This window comes from Microchirus variegatus (assembly GCF_963457635.1).
Source record: "Microchirus variegatus genome assembly, chromosome: 7".
NCBI lineage: Eukaryota > Metazoa > Chordata > Actinopteri > Pleuronectiformes > Soleidae > Microchirus > Microchirus variegatus.
The window spans coordinates 6104488-6129032 of record NC_139808.1 but is presented as its reverse complement, the minus strand read 5'-3'; the positions used below and the strand labels follow the sequence as shown (position 1 = coordinate 6129032).

Sequence of the window (24545 nt, the reverse complement as noted above, 5' to 3'; positions counted from 1 at the left end):
TAAGTGCTCATTGTACATTAGTTAAAATTTACTTAAAGGTACCATATGTAAGATGTGGCCAAAAAACAGTTACTACATTCAAAATACCGAGGTCTTTTAGGTTTCGTTTTCCTGACGTAACTGGCAACCTGTGGTTGCGCGGCCGCTGAGACTCTACTGACTGCAACGATTGGTAGACGGCGGTAGGTGGCGCCACATGCCAAAACATGATTTCAAAACATAAACATGATTTGCAGTCTGCAAAAGATTTTTTTTAATGCAAATATTTTGTCTGTACTGTTGCTGTTGGTGAGTTCAGTTTGTTATATGAACATTATTCCTGAGTCTCTGTGACATATTAGGAGGATTTTATCATGTCAAATCAAAAAAAAAAGCAGCAATGTCATGCTTGAAATCAAAGAAATCCCTGTCCAGTGCATTCATTGATTTCAGTGCATTATTGTTGACGTGACAGCTTTATCTACTGGTAAAATCGTGTGATTTTTAAGCTTACAGTTGTTTTTCCATTCTTAAAACCTTGACATTGGCCAGCATTACAATCCATGATGGGAACTCTGGTTTAGAGGGACAGTGTCCATGGCAGAACCCCAGTTTCTCATACAGTCCCACAGCAGCCGCCTGGGTGTTGCTCGTCTCCAGCACCACCTTGGAGAAGCCTTGCTCCTTACAGTGGTCGACAACAGTCTGAGCCAGTCTGAAGCCCAGCCCCATCCGCCTGCACAGCGGCGAGATTATCATTCTCATCAGTTCGCCGTACGTTTCTTTCCCACTCTGTCTGGCCTTCACGGCCACCATACCCAGGATCTGCGCCCTCCCGTCGAACTCAGCTTCAGCCACCCAGAAATCATCGCCCGGTCTGCTCAGGTAGTTCCCAGAGATGTCCTGCATGTCTGTCAGGAGTCTCTCCTTAACAAAGCCTGAATAGATCCCGTGGCAGCAGTAGTAGACGAGGCCCATCCACGCCGCCGCCGACGCGGCAGCTCCTGGCGCAGAGCCGAGGAGGTAACCGGCGACGCACAGAGCCGCGGTGACGGCGAGGCCGAAGGGAGTGGCCATGCGGTTGCGAAAGCACGGAGTGATGTGCTCCTGGATGCCGACACTGAACAGAGCACACACCGTGTCCCTGTCTGACGGACGGTACCGACGGATCACCAGCTGCATGACCACTGGAACTGGAAGAAAATTTAAAAAAAAAACAGTCTGTTTTATTACTAAATATCAAAAAAAATGATTACAAATTTCCAGTTTCTTCGAGCTTACGATAGTGTCTTTACGTTCCTACAGGTGTCTAATGTCTTAGTGTGTGTGACTTTGTGCTTTTCACCTCATTAGGACCTTTTCTGGCATAAACACTGACCTTGTCAGGACCAGTCGTCCTCATGGAGACCGAACTCTGGTCCTAATGAGGCAGAACCTCAACTCTGAGGAAGTGGTTTAGTTCAGGGCTAGGATTTGAATTGTGGTTAGGGTACGTCATTCATTGGTTATGGTTAAGGTTTGGGATAACACATTGTTTAGATTGTCAAAATAAAGGGAAGGGTAGCTGCACGAACCTGTGTGTGTGTGAGTGTGTGTGAGTTAATGTTTGACCCTATAAAGACAGTGCATTGTAACGTTCAGACGAGGCCGAAAGAAGTTGTTCTGCATACTCTATGCAATTAACTTGAGCGCTAGCTGTTTAAGAAATTACCCTTAAATTGGCACAATATTCATAATAAATCTGCAAATTTGCAAAGATTACTCCATTATTTCTTGATCTTGCCTGGAATCATTGACATTTCTTTCCTCCTCATTTGCGTAGCACGCTCCTGCTTCAAAAACATGTATAAAAATACACTCTGAGTGAGTGCTTTTACATGCACACTGAACAAAACGATTACTGGCAATGATCGGGTAACTGGAATAAACCGTTTAAGGTGTATGCATATCTCGAAGAAATCAGAATATTGACAGAAACACAGGTTTTTAAAAAAAAAAAAACGATAACGGCAATAAACCAAAAATGAATATCGATTAATTCCCGTTTACACGAGCACTTGAATAACCAGATAACTACATAAACAATAATAATCAGGTTTTTAGAGTGCATGTAAACACATATTGACACATGTCTGTGCAAAATGGAAGACTTTGTTAAAGTATAACGATCACCAAAGTTAAATATAAACTTTAGCATAGTTTTGGAAACGTAATATTAAGTTTCCATAACTATACTCTTAAACAAACATGCATATCTAGGTTTGGGTCTGTAATGGCAGTACAGACTCACTATAATGGTCATTTCTGTGTTTTTATCTTTACCTTGTTTTAAGGTTAAGCCATGAGTACATGCATTGAAATGATCATCTCTAGATTAACATGATGATTTGGATTTATAAGGAAACACTTGCACACACACTTTCTTGAGATCTGCAGATGTCCTGCAGCAGAAGTCAAGTCATAAACCAGGAACGGGTTAATGATTTCATCAAAGATTAAGAAGAAGATTACACATTATCAGTAAAAACAGACAACTTGTTCACTTTGATAATCTGACCCGCAGACAGTAAAAAATGCATCTGCCTTAACATGTTCACGATAAATCGGCACGTTTCCTTACTTTAATCGGACTCCTTTTTTAAGAAATCTGTCCTCCTTGCAGACGGCGAGCAGAGTCCGAGAAGACGAGGGTTGAAGCGAAACCTCGAACGCTGAAAAAAAACCGAGAGGATGTCGCCACAGACACGAGCTGACCTTTAGACTTCACATTAGTTTACAGTCGAGTCGAAGTTCAGGAGAAAAGTGACTTTTTAAAGTCATATTTTAACTCGCTGTTTTTTATGTAGCAGGAGAACAATACAAACCGCTGCCCCCCAGCTTCACGGCCGTGCTCTATTGTTGTTGAAATGCAGTCGAATTGCGCCACCTGCTGTCGGAGAGTGATTATCTCGCTTAAAGGCCAAGTCTTTTTCCCCCCCCACTCAAGTCTTACAAATCATCCACTATATCAAAACCTGTAAATATAGTTATATTATTGTATATATGCATGTATTTATACAAATATGTAATTACACACACACACACATATCTATTGTTGTATATATGCATGTATTTATACAAATATGTAATTACACACACACACACACGTGTGTATATATATATATATATATATATATATATATATATATATATATATATATATATATATATATATATATATATATATATATATATATATATATTATTGTATTCATGCATGTATTTATACAAATATGTAATTACACACACACACACATATATATTGTTGTATATATGTGTGTATTTATACAAATATGTAATTACACACACACACACACACACACACACACACACATATGTGTATATATATATATATATATATATATATATTATTGTATACATGCATGTATTTATTCAAATTTGTTATTACACACACACACACACACATATATAATAATATATATACATACAGATATATATACATGTATGTATACAAATATGTAATTATATATATATATATATGTATATTTAATATATATAAGTTGCTATTTATTTATTTAATTAATTAATTAATTAATTAATTAATTAATTAATTACTATTATTTTTACGCTAAAACAGTAATTTTCAGAATAAAAGACACCGTTGATATAGCATGCAGAGGAGACTGATTGATTGGTGACATACATCACCCCTGCTCTCTTACTTTGAAGAGAAGAAGAAAACTACCGCGTCGTGACGTCAGACTCCGGAAAGGTGGTCCCGTGCATCAGCTCGTGTATAAAAGTCGCCGCGAGTGGTTTCAAGATGGCGTGTTTGACGTGTTCCTGATTGGTGGCCCGTTCAGAGCGGTGAGTAACTTTTGTCAAGGTATCTTGACTCCGTTTACTGAATTATATGCTCAATTTTTAGTCCTTCACTGTAAACTCAACTCTGCCTTAATCTTAGCTCAATTTCAGCTTTGGTTCAAACTATGTGTCGTTGTAAATTAAATGTTTGGCTTAATGTTAGCTTAATTAGTTGCTCAAAATTAGCCTCACCTCAATATTCAACCTGTGCCTCATTGTCCGCTCAATTCAGCCTTAATGTTAGCTATTTGCTCAATTTCATGTGCCTCATAGTTGGCTCAATTTTGGCTTAGTGTTAATTAGCCTTAGCATACTGTAAGCCACACTGTGCCTCATATTTGGCATGTCAGTTAAAGTTCATGAGGCGCTATGAGGCACAGTGTGGCTTACATTAGGCTAAGGCTAATTTTTAAGCAAACGCTAAGCCAAAATTGAGCTTCCATAATGAAACGCAGCTCAAGCAAAAGATGAAATTGAGCAAATGGCTAACATTAAGGCTCAATTTAGGCTTATTGTTTGCTTATACGCTCAATTACAGCTTTGGCTTAATGTAATCTGAATTGTATCACTGTTGGCTTAATTATTAGCTCAATATTAGCCTTGGCTTATTGTGACCTATACTTTGTACCAACTACAAATATTTGAGCCAGCAGTGGCTAATATTTTCCTTTTTCTAAATGTTGCATCAGTTGGAGCTCTGTTATCTGAATTGGCAGCCATTTTGTCAGGTCACAGCAGTTCAGTTCATTGGTTTAAATGTGCCTTTAAATGAGATGTATTACTTTTGCTATTTAATTTCATCTTGCTTATTTTATTTAATTGTATTTTTTAGGTTTTATTTTCCGTAGCATTGTTTTAAAAACCGCTAATCAAATAGTTCTTTGTACAGTATTACAGTACCATTAACACCAGCAGCAATATAAGCAGCTACACATGCAATGCTAATATTTCTGATCCTTTTTCCCCCTGACTGTCTCAGCCCCAGGTACAGTAGATGAAGGGATGAATCACAGCCAGCTAATGCTCCACACATCAGTGCAGGAAAATACCCAGCACTCAAATAAAACACTTAAAAAAAACTATCTGTAAAACACCAAAGTGAGGCACAGATGTACATGATGTTAAGCAGGTTTGGGACAACTGACAAAGAAGTCAGAGTAGCTTGTTTCAAAGGAGAGCTGCTGCTGCTGCCATCGCTGGTGATCTGTGTGGAGAACGAAGATGGAAAGAGGCACGAGGAGATGACCCTTCCAGTCTCAGCGTCCTGTGCATCATGACTCTGACGGGAAGAAGAGGTGACTGACATCGTGGTTGTGTGATGATGCTTTTGTGGCAAAAGAGGCTGGTTGTTTTTTTGTTTTTTTCTAATCAATTCACCAGTCAATAATTTTATCTACTGTATTTGCTTGGTCCAGAAAATATTGCTCATTGTTTCCCAAACCTGGAAATGTTGTTGTTGTCAAATGTCGGTTTTAATGATTTGTGTTATATGTAGCAAAGAAATCTGTGACTATGGCAAGTGTTTTTAATATTTAATCGCTAGACAAGATATTCACTACCGATCTGCAACATCATTCTTAAGAGTCAAAACTGAAACTGTTGTTTTGACTCTTAAGAATGACTAGTCACAATGAAATTAGGACGCGTTAAAAACAGGGACAGTCACCCTTTTCGGTCTTGTCACATGCTCCCGCCACACATTGTACACTCACTCTGGAAAAAAATATATAATATAAAAAATTTCTCTGACGTGCAGCGATCGATATGGAACCAGGAGGAAACTGTTTTCGTACACGCGTTTGCCTCGTTCACTCCTGATCTGTGCTCACTTTAGTGAATACTCCACCTTGTGGCCAAAATGAGAAACCACACCTCTCTGTATATGCTACTAACCAACACCGGAACTGGAGCACAGATACTACTTTGTGAGCGATACAAAACAATACATGTCCATGTGCATTGTATAGTATAACCTCTTAACCCCCTGCTTTTAGTTGTAATATTTAGTATTATAGTCGTAATTTTTTTTCGATTTTATGTCCAGGCCATGCATACATTAATCATTGCATTTGTCTGTCCCATACCCCCTGTCCTGAAGACCTCAAAATCTGTATACATATATATATGTATATGTGTATGTATGTATATATATATATGTGTATATATATATACATACATACACATATATGTGTGTGTGTGTGTGTGTATATGTATATATCTATGTGTGTATATCAATATATATGTGTATATATAAATAATATAATATTCTTATTAATATAATAACTAACTTACTAAATATAAACTGCTCCTGTCTGATACAGTGACTTGCTGCAGAGATTGGCTTATCCTCTGGTTGCCTGGCAACGCCGACTCAGGAAACGTGGCGAGGTATGTTTTTATGCTGTGTAATGCTACGTTTAAAGAAACAAACAAACAAATCACGAGGTTACGTTTAATTTATTAGCACAACAGTTTCTATCGTGCAAGGTAAAGGTGTTATTTTTCCATGTTTAACAGCGTGTGTTTACGGTTTAGAGCGCGACACTGAACGGCGGCGCTCGGCTTTAGGACCCAGTGAGCGTGCGGCGGCAGCGGCACACAGACACCGGTTGATGTGAGGTTGGTGATGGTCCAATCTGCATTACACGTCTAATTACTCTACAGAGAGCCGTGGCGAGGTCTGGACCGAGTTGGTCGGCGGTAAACTCGCGGTGAAGAAGTGGGGGAGGGAAGCCGTCATCAAGCGTGGAAGCGAGAGCGTTTTTTTCCCCCGGCCTCTGTCAAGACGACCTGTCCGTCCCTTGTCTCTCACCGGCGACAACCATGAGCCAGAGGAGGTTCACCGTCTCCAAGAGCGACGGCGAACGGCGCCCCTCCGACATCCAGGGGGAGGTGAACCAGCTCTTTGAGGGGGACGAGCCCTCGGCCAGCGGCGGCGGGGCAGAGGTCGAGGAGGACGCTGCCGGTGCCGAGGTGGTCGTGGTGTTGAAAGGTAAGACACGCAGCCAGACACGCCGACACTTCATTCATTTGTACCGCTGTTTGTTAGCCATGAGCTATAGATGCTAGCAGCACTCTGTGACAACACACTGTCTACGGACACAATGTGTGTGACTTGAATTCTTAATAAGTCCACAATGTCACAGAAGACTGATGCAACACAGAGTCTACATTCAATAAAAAAATGACATATTTAATATATATATACACATTTGTGTTGTAACAGGTGCACTATCTGTAAAAACACTTCTCACATGCGCAGGGGGAGATGTTTTGCTTTGGTAAGACATGCTGCTCTTACTGTTGAATGCATTCAGACATGCAGTTTATTTCATTTCTTTCCTTTATTTACTCCCATATTCGTCAAACTTTTTGTGACTCGAGTCATCAGACTGCATGATTCCAGGAGCACAAGCCGTATCGTTGAATATCACCATGTCAGAATAACAACATCCTCATGTTTTGTCCTAATGCCAAAGTTACTCATGATTTCTTTGTTGAATGGAGCAAATAAATCAGAAACCATTCACATTAAAGGAGCTGAATGATAAACAGATGAGTCCAGTCACTGATTTGAATTTAGTAGAATATTTGGTGTCACAGAATAGTAATGGTAGTTTTCTAGCACAGATTTCATCTCTTGCCCTTATTTGTATCGTGCTGATTAATTTATTGATTAATTTATCGATTATTAACCAGTAAAAAAAACACCTGAATTCTGAACATAATGGATTTGGAGAATCATTACGCCCCCTGTGCTTAATATTAGTCACAGTGCAAACGCTAAGTGCAAATAAAGATTCATCTGGGAATGAAATGTTGCATTTCATCCTGTGATTTGGCTGCAGCATTAATAGCATTTTAGTTAAATGGCATGCCTCCCTCGATTCTCACAAATCCCCCTATTATATCCGCTTCTTGTTTTTATATGCTTTGCTCTGACGTCTACCAACGACTGTAGTCTTTTAGTAGGCATTTAGTCAATGATCAAACCTTTAAAATATGTCACAAATGACATTTTATTACCTTTTTAATGTCCGGCCTTAATCTGAAGTGAACGACTCCATCCCCTATTCTTCTTGGGCCCAGATTCAGTTTATGCTGACAGATTTCTTATAAGCCAGCCAGCCACTTAGGTAAGGAATGAAAGCTTTGCATTTTCAGTCCAGCAGTAGTCGGTGCTACACGTGGCAACTGAAGGACCTCTGAGGTTTAAATCATATATGAATATCCGCTCCGTGTGTCTCTCCACTTCAATACCCTTTGTGTGTGTCAAACCGTCCTCTGAATGAAGAGGTGGCTGGTTCTGGGTCAGCACAGGAACAAAATCTAACCCCCCTTAATAGATGCTTTATTGAAGGAACCCCCCCCCCCCCCCCCCATATATGATTTACTCCTGTTGGGCTGCAGGCTTTTGGATACAGGTGTCTCTGCATCCACCTTCCTGGTTGCTATGGTGATGATTCAAGAGAGTTGTCTCACTAATGGTTTTGCAGTGAAGTAAAAAGGACTGAGCAAGTACCACCATGAAATCAATGCTTTTCTTTCATGGTGTGATATTTTATCTTCTCTTTTTTTCTGTTTCTTGACGTTGGAGAGCAAAAAATGAACCATCGATGAAGAGATAAGAGATTTCTTATTGCTGCTGTAAATTTGAAGTGTATATCTGAGGTGCAGCTAGCAGCAGATCAAACTGTAGAGGATCTCTCTCTCTCTCTCTCTCTCTCTCTCTCTCTGTACTTGTATTTGTTGCCTCTTTATGACCTTTTCTGGCATAAACGCTGACCTTGTCGGGACCAGTCGTCTTCTTGGAGACTGAAACCGATTCCTGAAAAGGCCATGTAGGACGCGTTTGTATGCGAGTCTGTATCCGTCTATGTAATTATGCTATTTTTGCCATTTTCCTGCTGTGTAATAATTCCAGTGTTTACCATGGAACTCTTTGGTCTTATTTTAGCTGGCGGAAAAGGAGCAGTATTTAAATTATTCCCACTTGGCCTGGACTCATGATCCTGTTTCTATTGATCCAGTTGGAGGTGTGAGCTTCATCCGCTCTGCCAGCCAGCGGGGTTGATGACCGGCTGCAGAATATTCTCTCCTGGCTGCCAAGTGGCGACTCTGCCTTTGACATTGCAGTGGTGTGAAGAGATATACATTATATATCTTACTTGGATCTGTGGGGCTCACTGGAATGGGCTGCAGCGGTGTTCAGGTACTGACAAGGTGTTACAAATGAGACGGCACAGGGGCTTTAAAGGTGCTATATGTAAGAAATATATTATATTAAGACATAAATTGACCATGGTGGGTTAGTAGAGACTGAGCTTCCCTGATTACAATGGTGCAGTCATTATGTTTTGGTGACCGCCCAGTAATGCAGCCCTAGCATTTCGACATACGGGATGCTAGCGGAGCCAGCGGGGCAGTGAGCTGCTAAGCATCAGAGATTTTGAACGATAATGAACCTGAAATGTCTCACTACCCCCTCAAAAGTGTCTCGACCAGAGGAGGAGAAATAGACCATTAAAAGCAGAGAGAAGGTTGTTGTCAGTCTGCAGCTGTTTTCTACCGGGAAACATATCAACCAAGATTAGCTGATGCGCTCTCTCTCTCTCTATCCCTTGCATCCACTTATTAACTTGTGTTAATGTCGCCTTTTGTCACGTTTCATCTCTGCATGTTGCTGACACATTAAAACTAACCTAATAGGTTAAATGTTTTATAAAAATAAAACGCATACAGTAGGGCAGTTATGTATTAAATACATACAAATTTTGTACTGCCCGGTATAAGTGCAGCATCTAATTTCTGTATTTTTTCCCCCAGAAAAACTGGCAACCACGCCCTGTCAGTGTTTTCAAAAGGGATTACAGTAACTATTTTAAATGAAAGTGTGTATTATTGAGAACACATTTCTGCAAGATTTAAAACCACCACATTTAAATGTTTTGGCCTTTGGACACAACACAAAACTGTGTTATTATAAAATACTGGATTTGCCTTGTTTTGATAACTCCTATTATTCAAAGTAAATGGTTATTGCTGTCTTGTGATGTTGGTGCATGCCTAACTTAGCTGAATGTGAGAGCTCTTATATAATGGGCACATGCAACTAATTGGCAAGGTTAGATGCAGTCTAATTTGAACCACCTTTGCAACAATGTCTCGTGATTGGTACTGCAAAATGAATGTCCTCCAAAATACAAATGTTTGTAATTTTGCCTTTGCCTTCTATTGTTGTGCACACGGCGAAACAAACAAACCTTCAGGATGCAATAGAATAGGCTGTGTAATTATAGGCTGCTATTAGGAACGTTTTGTTATCCATTCAAATCTTTGCCTGTTTGTTGAGGCCATGAAGGCTGCTTCACCTGATGTAAACCAGGAGAGTTTCTTGAGTTGTTCTCAAGGCTGGTCGAGGGAATTTGAACAAGGAAGATTGTCAGTTACAGACTGGATTTTGTAATCTTTAACACATGACTGGCTCCACTGTCTCTTCACATCAGGGACAACAGAACAGCAATGCAGAGCTACAGGGACGTAATGAATACAGGTATTTTGTTTTGAAATGATGCATCTGTGTGCAGTTGTTGAAGGTTTGTATTCTCAGCACCTGGTCCCTCTTTTTCACCAGGTATCCCAGTTGTAATAATGCTGTTGTCTAACACCTGGGTCCCAGTCCCACACTATGTATAAATGCATGTATTCAGCTGTAGCTGTAGGATCCAAATATGCTGCTGCCTGTTTTCCAAAGTCACAGTTTGATCAATACCCATTAGTAGAAAACATCCATTGCCATTTTAATAATCTGAGTTTCTTTTCCAGTAATTGCCAAAACAACATCTAAGGTCTAAATTGTTTACACAAGTGGACCTGGGAGATATCTTTAACCTTCCACTTACCTTTTTCTGTCTCCCTGCCCATCTGTCCTACTCCTGCAGTAATGTCATTAAATGGCTGCATTTTTTCCCCCTCAAAAGTACCATTGATTTGTAATTTAGCTAACCATTAAATGCCATAGCTCGTCTGCCATCGCTCACCCTGTTATTCCTCATTCTGTCAAAGGGCGAAGCATCAATACAGCACCGATCGATACAGCTCATATGCCATTATCCATGTATGTCCGGTCTCTATCTAATTTTCAAAAGGTTCCGTGTAAATGGAATCAAAATGGTCAGAGGCTTCTTCGGGGGACGGTGTGTGGGTTCAGCGGAGAGGTGCGGTGACATTGACCAGACAGCAGAGGGCAGCCAATGTAATGTTTTAATGATAGACACGCGAGACATAATGTATGCCTGTGTGCCGCTGCTGTGCAGCACTTAAGGTATCGTGGTCAAAACCGTACAACGTCTCAATGAAAAGGAAATAAATAAATAATATGAGTGTGCAACAGTATTTTATTAACTGTGGCGTGTATAAGCATGTACACAATGTGTGTTTCAGAAAACATGAATGAGGAAAGAAGGGGGGATGTCTGAAATTAATTGCTCTGCAGTGATGCGGGCAGGTGTGTTTCTCTGCTGCGACAACAGGGGGCAGTTTTGCTCTCTCTCTTAATCGCCACCGCCAACCTCTGCATACATGTATTCTGTTTAAGTCAGAATCATGTGGCAGGAAAGAAAAAAAACCTGATATGAGAAGAGAGATCAGGAAGCCAGCGAATTACACAACAGTCTGTGTTATGCGTGTGATGGAAGGTGTGTTTTAAGCAAGCGATAAGAAAGTGCGTTTGCTGCCGAGTGTGAAACTGGGGAGAAGATTAGCAAGAGGGAGAGAGGAGGAAAAAAGAAGGGAGGGGGGGGGGGGGGTAAATCTCCTGTAGCCTAGAAATCCTTGCGCTCTTATGTAAGTTGTCTGCAAGCAGGGGGGAGGTTTGTCTGTGTGTTTGTGGTGTGGGGGGTTTGAGACCAAGTGATAGAAAGTGACAAAATCTTCCTCACATGCAGGCATGCAAGCTGCAGGGCAGACCTAAATGACTCTAACGTGGGGTAAAACGTGGAGATAGGAGGAGTGGAAAAAAAACATCACGTGGAGAGGTAGCTCATTTTTCCTTCATGACAATTACACGTCCATTGCAGGTCCTCAGATCAAGCAACTTGCACGGCCACTGCGGAGGCTGATCCACATCCTTTTACAACAGAGATTTCAGTTATGTCTGTCACCATAATTAATATTCCACATGACTCTTCACCTCAGGCTCTCCAGTCCTGTGCAGAAATGCTCTATAGACCCAGGTCAGGTGTATTTTGAATGTGTTCCACATTTTATTTCCTTGTTTTGTGAAAAAATTCAATCCAACTTTATTCACAAAGCACTTTAAAACAACAACGGCTGAAACAAAGTGCTGTACATCAGAGATAAATAAATACAACAAATACAACATACAAACGTGTGACCTAAGAACAAACAATAAAACATACAATAAAATACTGTAGGAAATATGAAAAAGCAACACAAATAAACAAGTCATACAATCAAACTATCAAAAAGATAAACAGAGAGTAGTCAATTAGTCAATTGAATGTGTGGAACATCTGCCTCCATCTCCTCAGGCAGCATTGATCTAAGGGCAAACAAAAACTGTAAATGTATTGAAAATATTCTTTACGGTCCTTGATTAAAATGATGTTGGACAAACGATTGCAGAGAATTTCTGATTGACCGAAAAAACTAATCAATAAAATAATGTGTAGATTAAATCGTGTAAATTCTGAAGGATTTCTCTGTCTGTGTATCCTGATGTTGTACTTGGTTAAATCAATCATTCTGAATGTACTTATTAGTCTGTGTGGTCTGCCCCCCCCACCCCCCCTTTTCTCTCGGCTCAAGGCCATCAGGGTCTGTGTGAGCCAAGACTCTCGGGACTCCTCTTCATTTAAGGGCCAAACCTGTTGGGGAGTTTGGACTAGGGGGGCAAACACTGTTGAATAACAAGGTCCTGCTGTCGCATTCCTCACAGAAATATGCCTAATATGTCCACTCTATTTTTTGTAAATATAGGAAAAAGCAGCTAGACTATGGACACAATTACTTTTTCTAGGTCAGTATGAAAATTAATCAGACGCAGGTTCGGCCAGGACTCATCACTGCACATCACAATGTAAGAGCTAAGCTCTGGCATTGTGCTGTGTGTGTGTTATTTTGTTACATGCTCCACCTACTGAGGCAATTGAGGCAGAGAGCAGCAGGCCAGAGATGCAGGTCATGGATCCCCATGGGGCTGGGCTGGTATTCAGGAATAATAGCAAGCAGGCTCTCCTGTCCCTCAGGACTGCTGTGCTCGTCCTCTCTCTGTCTGAATTTGGGGCGTAGACTGGGTTTTGGAAAGGTAAAAATGAAAAAGGGAGGATGCAGTATATAAAGCCAGGAACTGAATCACTGTTAATGATGTGCTCCGACTTTGAAATTTGTGTTTTGAATCTTAATGTTTGTTTTTTTTTTGGCTGGCTGGCTGGCAGTGGTACGAGGTGCGGCGGGAGGGGAAATGGCAGCTTCACTGGAATTTGTTCCACAGCCCACTTCTCTCCACAGTCCAAAGGTTCTGTCAGCTCGGCAAACCTTCTCCATCACTATTACCATTACAAGTCCCTGACACTGCGCAATGTCAAGAGGGCGACTCTGAAGCACTCTTGGGTCAGTCTAGGGTTTCAAAATCTTTTTTTTTTTTATTGTGTTAAACACAAGTGCAAATAGGAAACTTTGGCACTTTATGTTTACAGAACCAATTTCACCAACAGTTAGTTCTCTTAACGGATGAAAGAATGACAGGTTGTTTTTAAATAGTATTGGGAACTGTTCTGTTTACTATCATCCTGGTTCAGAGCTGCAGTCAAAGCCGTTTTTAGATGAATAGATGTCATGAAGATCATTTTACTTTGCAGAGTGATTATTATATATAGTATTTTCTCTATTATATCCAGTCATTGTATTATGATTTGATCCAATTTTCACCGTTTATTCAGTCTTATCTGAACTAATCATAGCTGTTCCACTGACATTTAGGGAAAAAGTCATGAAGACTCTCAGCTGGCTTTGTGTTAATTTGTCAAAACAAACAACGTCACGGCAATAAATCAGTCTGAAAGTTTATTTGTCTTGGTGCAACATTTAATGTTAAATGGTCTGTATTTATATAGCACTTTTCTTGTCTTTATGACCACTCAAAGCTGCTGTGATCACAATCGGGAACAGGTTTATTGTCATGTATGCTTGAATCGATATAGGCAATTTGCTGTGGTGAAATTGGTGCCAAAAATACAATAAAAAAAGAGAAATATACATTACACACTATATTAACTAAATTAAACTAAACAAACTATATAAACAAGCAAAAAACACTGAGGCGTCCATAGTTGGTGCAGTTTTGCCGTTCACTCCCATTATCACTCATCATTCATAGCCATTCACACACTGCAACATGGGGTGTCTTGCCCAAGGACACAAAGGCATGTAGACTAACGGAGTATTATTAATCGTCTGTTTTCATACTGAGCAAGTTGGCGAACAACTTGACTCCAGGCCAGCACTACCACATACCAGAATAGAGTGACTAGGCTCGCCACCAATTCAATATAAATCCAATACGTGTTCAGTGTTCTGCAGAAAAAAAACCAACACAAAATATCTGGCTCAAATTAGCTTGAACTTTGTACCTCCTCTCACTGTTCACCGGCTCTTTCTCCACCGTTCTGCACAGAGCAAATAGAGCACAACCAAGAACTTGTGTGTGTGTGTTGTTTAAAACTAGGCCAAAGAATAGTATACAGTATGAACTTGGCATCAGTTTTGTTGGTTCAACACCTGTTGTGTCAAACTGTGGCACGGTGACTCACAGTGGGTTTGGCAGCGTTGCACGGTTATATCAAAACCCTGCAAATTGGTAATGTGAAAAATGTTAATAGATAGATGTGTCATAGTTCAGTAAATTGAATATTTTGGCAGTTCATTGTGACAACTCTATCCCACACCATATATGTAGGTGGACTGTGTGCTGTGTACAATGTGGTTGCATAACAGTAATACACTTAAATAGTGCATCACATGCTCGTCTTATGTTACTCATATTACTTTAATCACTTTAGTACTTTAGAGGTTTTTTTTTCTTTTAATCAACTCAAGGAAGACTTTATTACACGGTTTGTTGTAGATGGTTTTTATTTATTTATTTATCTATGTAAACATTCTGTTAAATTATGCTTCACAGAATGCAAACAATAGTAGTAAAACATTCAATAGTGCAATATTGGTCAGTAAGTTCTATTTTTTCTTAAGCATTTTTTTCATTTTCAGGTTTAGTTTTTTGTAGTTCTATTGTGCTCCATCTCCAGTTTCATCCATCTAACCACATATAAACAGTCGGTAACAATGTTATTTTCTATTCTCCATATAAAATCCTCATATATGATGTCTCTTTTTTTTAACATTGCTTCACATGAAGCACGTTCCTTCTTGATTTTATTCATCCGCAGTGTCTGTTCGCCTTGACTTGACATTATGCTCTCGGATTAAAAAAATACATTGAATTTAGACTCGAGCAGAATCAAGCTATTTGATTTCATTTGCATGCAATGAACATATATTTATCATTGACACAAACTAATCCAGTCCATGACTGTACATGCTGCACTCATAGAAGTGATTCTATTTCACTGTTGATTTCACTTTTGTAATCAGTTTGAAGGCTGCAGTTGGTGGTGCTTTTGAATTGTACAGTGTTATATGGACTATTGTCTGTATTATTTGTGTCCTCTTGTGCAGTCTCAAAGCCTAAAGATCAGTCTGTAAAATGAATATACACTACATTTCTCACAAACAATAACAAATACACCGGTGTAGGATTTCAATTATTTCAGGACTTCTGCATCAGACTGATTATTATTTTTTGATTAATGTTTTAATTGGCCCAATGCACCCACACTTCAACGATCCCCATCCATCCATTTAGGAAATTGCCCCCACTGTTGCCCTAACAGTGGATCAAGTCATGAAAACCCATTAATCCTCTCCCCGTTTTTTCCCTCCCCTCTGTGACATTTCTTCTCTTCCTCACCTTCCTTTTTAAACTACGATGACCTTCCCTTTATCTGCCCACCAAAAGCTGACCGGTCCTGGTGTTGCTGTACCTACGAGTATTTGAGGAAGGCTTATGATAAAGAAAGTGCCACGAATGAAACTCTCTCTCTGTGTGTCCACAGTCGTGTACTTCATATCCATCAGGTACAACTAGAGATTTGACAGCTTTGACACACACATGATCTGCCTGTATGACATGTTCCCCTTATGTGTTGTTAATGCACACTATTAATCATTTTTAAAGCAGTGCATTCACAGCAGTGTGAAGCAATACTATCAGACGGAGAGTTTGTATGTACGCATCGGCAGTGCAGAGGCGGTTGGGAATGAGAAGCACTTATCGAATCAAACTTGTTTTTTTGGCCAGTAAGACTCACTTCTGAAACGTTTTTTCGTCTTCTTTGTCTTCAGTCATCTTGTTGTATCCTCTGTCTTGTCTTGGTTTATTGCAGGAAGTTGCTCTTGTCTCCGTCTGTCTTGACATAAACAAGTCACTTCCTGTGGGCAGTACAGTTATGTATTATTATGGATGACAGAAGATGTATGTGTAACACGTCAGTACTGAGAAACACAGAGATAGTTGCATCGGGCTGAAAGTGTGACACTCGCTTGACAATGGTTTTCATGAAACTGACACCACAGTTTTAACCCTTAGTGCACAGATCTGCGCTGCAGGTGCACCCTTGGTAAAATGCCATGGGAATAATACACAAATCCTTATATGGACATCCTGGGAGTATGGGTTATAGGTCACATCTTCAGGCTTTTTTTGTTGAGTCAAAAGGTATGATTCATTTCATATTGCTTTTTTTATGGACTGGGAGTAGCAATAATTGTGCAGAAGTCACAAAATAGATATGTTTTTTTTATTATTATTTTTCCCCCAAAAAAATGTTTTCCCCTGTGACATATTTCACGAATTCGATAAATATATCGATATAAGACACTCTATATCGCACATTCTTATAGCTGCTGTATATGTATATATATGTGTATATGTGTGTATATATGTATATATGTATGTATATACTGTATGTGTATATATGTGTGTATATATGCATATATATGTATATATATATATGTGTGTATATATACACACATATATATATATATATATACACACGTATATATGTATAAGCAGCTTTAATGCTCTGTGTTCTGAGGGTTAAGTATGAAAGTGTGAAATTCGCATGTGCCACCTTTTCATCCCTCCCTCTCTGAGCCACCTTTCTCCCTTCCTTTCTTTCTCCCTTTCTTTCTCCCTCTCCTCCTCTTGTGTGAGGCACATTCAGCTTGGGGCCACTTTGCCAGACACTGAATGGATGAATGGCAAAAAAAAAAAAAAAAAAAAAACCACACCAGAATGTGAATAGGTGTTTGGTTGGCTTGCATCGTTAATGGTGTGTGCAGAGTGAGATAGGTAGACTGCACTGCACCGCCGTGTGTTCTGTGTGTGTGTTGTCAAAAGAGCATACAGATGTATGTTCACCAGTGGGGAACGGGATTGTCTTTGTGAATAACGCGGCGGAAGGGAAAGTGAAATACTGACATCTTGGATTTTTATCCATTACATAACCCCCACAGCGCCACCCTCCCCACCTCCCCATCCCAATTGTCATCTGTATGAGGAAAAGTTAGATGGATGACAAAAAGGTTCATTGTGCCGCTCTCTCTCTCACACACACAAACGGAAACACTCTCTGTCACACTCTCGCCATTCATCTCTGTGATCCCTCTTGCTCCACTTCTACCTCTTCATGCAGTCTCTTTTTGTGACTGTTGTTACCCCCCTCTCTGTTTTTTTACTCTCTCTCTCTCTCTCTCTCTCTCACTTTCCTCTCCACTCTCCATCTTTCTTTCTCTCACACTTTCCACCCACCCCCTCACTCTTACACCCCCTCTCTCCCCTTAGTTTTGGTGCAATGCAGTGGCTCTACCACCACATTGGAGACACAACAGCATTGGCAAACAAGGTCTCTCTTTCTCTCTCACTCTATCACCTTCCCTCTCATTCTATCTCTCTCGCACACACACACACACATATGTAGATACACGTTATTTCTGCTTCGATTCTCTTATTTTTGTTTCAGTTTCCCTTTTTTTTGTTGGCTCTATTCCCCTCAAGGCTCACTGAGAGCAAGAGACAAAGCCTCGACTATGAGACTTATCAAGACACTGTGCAAAATAGATGAAATGAAACGCCATCCTTTGCCCTCATTCTTGAGAGGAAGACTCGCAGATTTCCATATACACACAGCACACAGCCTTCAGAAGCCCTGTATTTCAAAAAGCAAGGCAACCACCTCTTGATTTCCCGGGAAATACTAAAGACATTTCATAGATCTTGGGTGGAGGAAGGAGACATTGACGTCGTTTTGTGTCATCATTTCGCTCACCTGAGTGGACCAACGGGGCGAGATTTCAGAGCCGACTGGCACCGTGGCGTAGCATCAATGCAGCTCAGCCCCCACAGTGGTGTTGGCTCTGCCAGTACTGATGATTAAAAATATATTTGATCAAGACTTTCTTCTCTTAAGTGTTATGTATTCTCAGCAAACAAAGGTGTTGCAGTATATTTATAATAACAACAACGTATGTCTTTAATAATTATAATTATTTCCATTTTCTATACATATAAGTACATTAATTTACAAACAAAAACGTTTAAGTCACTCGCTTACTTGTCTTGCAGAATATTTGAATAATTATGCAACTGTTATGTAATTGTCTATTATTTCACCTACACTGTCTGGGGTATTTACATGAATATTCTTTATCATAATTCAAATAATACTTGCTGAAATCTCCTCTTCCAAATCCTGTCTTATTAATCATTAACCCGGCTTTATATTAAAGGTGCCATATGTAGGAATGTGGCCAAAAACGGTTACTACATTCAAATTCAAAATATCGAGGTCTTTTAGGCTTTGTTTTCTGACGTAACTGGCAACCGGTGGTTGCTCGGCAGCTGAGACTCTACTGACGGCAATGATTGGTAGACGGCGGTAGGTGGCGCCACATGCTAAAACATGATTTCAAAACATAAACATGATTTGCAGTCTGCAAAATATTTTTTTAATACAAATATTTTGTCTGTACTGTTGTTGTTGGTGAGTTCAGTTTGTTATATGAACATTATTCCTCAGCCTCTGTGACATATTAGGAGGATTTTATGGCCAGTTGCTTTAGATTTATTACATAATGCACCTTTAAATATAGATTATGAATGTGATAAATACAGCAGGAATTTAAAGTCTGACCATTAAAGGACATTTTTGGAAAGAGAAATACTTAAGTCAGCATTAGTTAAGTCAAGGTATTATTGTCATGCAACATCATCTAACTTCCCCGGCAACACTAAATACTGTAAATACTGTATATAAAAATATTTATATAAATTAGCACTGGCCCCATCCTCTAAGAAAATGCAAAGAAGGAGAGTGTTTGAGTCATAAAATCACAAAGGTTGCAATTTCAATCTTCTATGTTTGACTGCTCGGAAATCGTTAATATCTTTCTTTTCTCATCCAGACTAGTTAATGTTTCGAATGGAAATCTAATTGAATCTTGACTCTAAACACAATGCAAATCAACAACTGTAATTATCAGAGGAGGAAAAAAGCAGTTGCATAATTTCCCCAAATCTTTCAGCAGTTTTTGAAGTCTCAAAGTCTGGATGTAGCTTGTCACATGATCCCATCCCTGCCACAGAAGTATGCAGAACTAGATGAGGCAAACCTAGTTTGAAGCAACCCTCTTTTTAATCCGAGCTATTTAAGGCTAACAACTCCCACTTGTGAAAGCCCAAAGCCGAGTCTGTGATTTAGAATTCCATGTATGAGTTGCGTAATGGTTTTTGTCTTTCATGCTTGAACTCCTCTCCAGGCACAGGCGTAGTTTATTAATGAAAGGGATTGCATGATTGGAGGTGGCTCTGTGTGTGTGTGCGTGCGTGCATGAGTGAACAATAGCGTGTGTGTGTGCCGTGAGTGTATTACGTGTGTGCCTGTATGTGGTCACGTGTGAGTGGGAGGAGAAAGTGGGGGATTCCTATGCCCTGTACATCGGAACGCTTGACACGAGGAGCATGACAACACGGCCACCCATGAACATGAAAGGTCAAGGATCGTCTTCCCTGGAGACCTATGATATCCTGTCACACTTTGCACGCACGTCCCACTTATGTCAGCTGACATATGTGACATGTTGTGTCCTGTTGTGTGCGCCGACTGAAAAGGGTCACAACCGCGAGTTCTTTTCCAGGGCAGATGACGACGAAGCAGAGTGCATTATGTATGGTTGTGCCGTGTGAATTATTCACACGCTCTTGTCTCGCGAAGTCTTAAAGTTGATTATGACATCACTTGTCTTTCAGTTTCAACTATAACCTGAGGTTACAGAGTTAAGCCGAGTGTCCCCTTTTACCCTATTAAGTGCTTTGTTTGTGAAGTTTGTGCTCTAGAATACAGTCACTGCATATTTAAATGTATTCTCATTTGTGCAGGATATTGTAAGGGCAAGACTCTTTTGTCGTCAGGTAAAAATGTACACTGCCATTCAAAAGTTTGGGGTCCTTATTTTTTAAGGAAAAACTGACTATTCTAGCTGCAAACGTCTGGTTTTTAATGGAATATGTACATAGGTGTATAGAGGCCCATTTCCAGTGTTCTAATGGTACATTGTGTTTGCTAATCGCGTTAGAAGGCTATTGGATGATTAGAAAACCCTTGTGCAATGATATTAGTTCAGCTGAAAACAGTTTTGCTGGTTCCTTGACAAAAGCAAAGTTTGAAGGGCACTATTATTATTTTGAATAAAAGTCATTATTTCTAATCCTGTCAATGTCTTGACTATATTTTCTATTCATTTTGCAACTCATTTGATGAATAAAAGTGTGACTTTTAATGGAAAACTCTATTAAAAAACTCTATCGGTGACCCCAAACTATTGAACGGTAGTATATATCCTGTATACTTCATAATTTTGTGCCTTAAAGGCTGTGGGAAATATAGATTGGCACCCAGTCAACACATATATTATATAATAAATGATGATTACAATGATTGCAGAGATAATTTGTGTTGACACAGGAACACCATCATGGAAATTTAAGTTTGGTGTTTTTTGTCAACACATTGTGCTCTTGATTTTCTTTTCTTTTATTACCTTAACGACAAAATTGCATTTTTTTGAATGAATACTAAGGGGGATGTGTTTACCACATGCTGATAACTAGAACAATATTGTACTAGTTGTTTTGGCAGCAACATTGGTTCAGGACAAATTCATTTTGGTTGTGAATTGGCTTCACCTTCTCACGAATGATCAGTTTCCCGTTATGCACTTGATTGTCTTAACATTACCTGGCCATGATTTAGGAAAATAACTTCTGTGAATGTGAAGAGAGAGGAAAGAAAAGCGGAGAGGAGTAAAAATAGAAAGTGACATATAAAACTATAAACACCTGGGTGATGAAGCTGTCAGCAGTCCATCACAGGCTGAACTCACGTGTCAGTCCCTTCAGGATTTAACCAGTTACTGTGACTTTTGTGCGACCTTGCGTTCTTGCTCATTCGCTTCAACTTTTACCCATCGTTGTTCGTTTTCTGCGAAGCGAATCACCCTAAGAGAGGCTGTTTTTTATCACTCACCATTGATCAGTATTTCTGGACAGCACTGTTTACACCGGGATGCGTTTCATTCGGCTGCCTCTCTCTACAGACACATTGAGCTTCAGACAATCTCATCGCAACCGGAGGATTTTAAGAGAGGCTTCACTTATACTTCCTGGCAAAAATCCAGCTTTGGTCTTCACAGAAAATAACATTTTCTAACCTGTATATTTCTTTGGGGAGTTAATCTAAAAGGAAATGCCATAAAAACATGGCAACATGTATCACAACTTCTTGGAAAAGGTGCTGCGGAATCAGCTATTTTTTGGTCCCAACAGTCGCATAAAGAGTCAGAAATCCTTGAAGGACTAGTATATACTTAATAAGTGACCATGGACTTTGTTTTGTCCACCAGAGACCAAATTAGAACAAAATATTTTGCTTGTGGCAGAAGAAATTGTTATTGATTTTGTGTGCCGACTTCAACCAATCACAACAGCCATGAAAAATGATACGATTTAATATATATATATATATATATATATTTCAAGGACTGAAAAGGTCACCTATGAGGAAACGGATAATATTTCATCAATGGGTCATTGAAGCTTTAACTGCATCAAGTAGCTCTGTGAGCTCCTGTGCTCTCATATGAACACATGCCCCGTGTGCTTGTCAGCAGCTTATGTCGAAGCTGTCACTATCTCCGCCAATCTCTCAGACCAGAAGTAGGGAGAGAGGCCTGTCTTGACCAGTCTTGGTTTTAATTGAAATTGATTTTTGTCCCCAGCAAAGGAAGCTGGTGTTATAGATAAACAACGGCGTGTCGCTTTGTGCAAATTTCCCATTGGTTTTTGAAGCCTCATAAGCCAAAAAATTGCACTCTCTTGTTAACCTGAGCTGATGACGGATGTGTAGGCTCTGATACTGTGTATATATATATATACGCCACTGCACCAAATGCATTCATTCTTCATGAAGTAATGACTGTTGCACATTATTCTCATTTCAACTCCTTTATTACTTTTATATCTCTCCATAGTCCTGACCTCAGTGTGACTGTTTACCATCCGTGTGGGTGGGTGAATATCAGTTTCTTTCCTTTTAATGGGCAAGTAATGATGCGGTGTTGCCGTGTGCCGCCAGCACATCCTTCAGCATTAGGCATACATTGACCAAGTGCAATTGTCCATGGTGTTTATGTGAACACCTGTAATTGACCCCCCCACCCCCCACCCCCCCCAAATGGTTTTCAATTGAATCTGTTGTGAATCTGAGAGTGTTTATTACTTTTACCTACCATCCTGTGGAAACTCTTTCTTGCTCATAGCCAGTGCTGCACCTTTGACGCAGATCCACACAGCAAACCACAGAATGCATCCTTAAAAAGTCTTAATGTATCTAAAATTAAGGCCTTAAATTCGCTAAAATGTTATATTTTGATCTTAAATGCATGACTCAAAGGTCTTAAATTTTTCACGGCAGGACTATTTAATGTTATATTTTTTGTCTTTTTCCTGCGGGACATCGTGAAGGAGATGTAGAGAGGTGCTGATATAAATGGCTATCTGCACTTGAATGGTTAAGTGTGCATTTATTGAGAGTTGACTGGACTACGTCCGTTTTCGAAGTTGGCTCATCATGTCTGTAATCCAGCGGGATCCCCCAACCATCGCCTATATTTAAAGTGTTTTCGGTCTTAAATTTCATTCAAGGTGGCATTCAAAAGGTCTTAAAAAGTCTTAAGTTTGACTTGTTAAAACCCGCCTATGATGGAAGTGTTGATTCCCTGTAGTTCTTGTTAAAGTGTGAATCGGGCCACATTTTTCTGTCCAAACCTGACACATGTAACCTGTATTTTTTTGCCCAAGCCTGACCATAACGTGACACAATAAATACTAACATCTGGTTTTAAACAGAAATGATATGTCAATCATTTACCGGCTTCTGCTTAAAGGTGCCATATGTAAGAATGTGGCCAAAAACAGTTACTACATCCAAATTCAAAACACCGACGTCTTTTAGGTTTCGTTTTCTGACGTAACTTGCAACCCGTGGTTGCTCGGCAGCTGAGACTCTACTGACTGCAATAATTGGTAGACGGCGGTAGGTGGCGCCACATGCCAAAACATGATTTCAAAACATAAACATGATTTGCAGTCTGCAAAATATTTTTTTTTAATGCAAATATTTTGGCTGTACTGTTGTTGTTGGTGAGTTCAGTTTGTTATATGAACATTATTCTCTGTGACATATTAAGAGGATTTTATGGCCAGTTGCTTTAGCTTTATTACATAATGCACCTTTAATATCACTATGTATACATCCATTTATCAAATGTTTACACCATATTTTCAATAAGGTAATAAAAAATCCGGTCTGTTTTATTCCGTGTTTCGTCAAAAGAATGTGAAATTACTACGTCAAGTGATTTGACCAATCTCGACCGAAGCCCGGCAATCATTTCTGGATTTTTGTCCAAACTCGTCGTCGATCCCCATGAATACCGTGGTGTCGGGTGTCTATGCTTTAGTTCTCTTAGTTTTTGAACATTTTTTTTTCTCCCTCGTGTGAGAGGCTGTTGATCCCTGCACGGAGAGAGATTCACATTTTGTTCCTCACAGTTCTTCTCTCCCGTTTTTTTCAGAGAAGGGATACCAGTATCAACGTCACAATGTGCTATAAATGGATGTGGCTAGGATACCGTGTAGTCAAGGAAACCATTTAAAATAGATGTGTGTGAATGTAGGTTGTTGTTTTTTTTTTTTTTCTTCCAGATGAAGGTTTTTGTTGCTGGTGGAATTAAGTTGAGTAATGCTTTTAAGGGCTAAGATAAAACTGATAAATGGTGTTGTTTTGAACTTTAAAACAATCAAAGAAAACCCACCTTTAAGGGAGCTCCTTTTTTTTTTTTTTCAATTCTGAATTTTTGCTCATCTGATTTGGCAGCAACTGAGATGTGGGGGAATTAGTGAGTGATTCATCTCACTATTGCGGTATCTGGCTCAGTCGTGGAGA

At 39.7% G+C, this 24545-nt stretch overlaps 2 protein-coding genes across 3 annotated transcripts in view; one reads left to right on the top strand and one right to left on the bottom strand.

The window, feature by feature from the left end:
• Positions 1 to 489: 489 nt before the first annotated feature.
• On the bottom strand, positions 490 to 1161 carry nat8l2 (N-acetyltransferase 8-like 2; the record flags this gene model as incomplete). Its single annotated transcript, XM_083892738.1, has 1 exon — positions 490 to 1161. One exon carries the CDS (start codon positions 1159 to 1161, stop codon positions 490 to 492), a length of 672 nt encoding a protein of 223 aa, XP_083748864.1.
• Positions 1162 to 6666: 5505 nt separating this feature from the next.
• The window catches only part of slc12a5a (solute carrier family 12 member 5a), a gene marked incomplete at both ends in the record, with an annotated part of 196152 nt that continues 178273 nt past the window's right edge, over positions 6667 to 24545 (top strand). For both annotated transcript variants that reach the window (XM_083892741.1, XM_083892740.1), the window contains one exon: positions 6667 to 6835. In XM_083892741.1, the coding sequence (XP_083748867.1) occupies positions 6667 to 6835 (169 nt within the window). The remainder of the gene's footprint in view (positions 6836 to 24545) is intronic.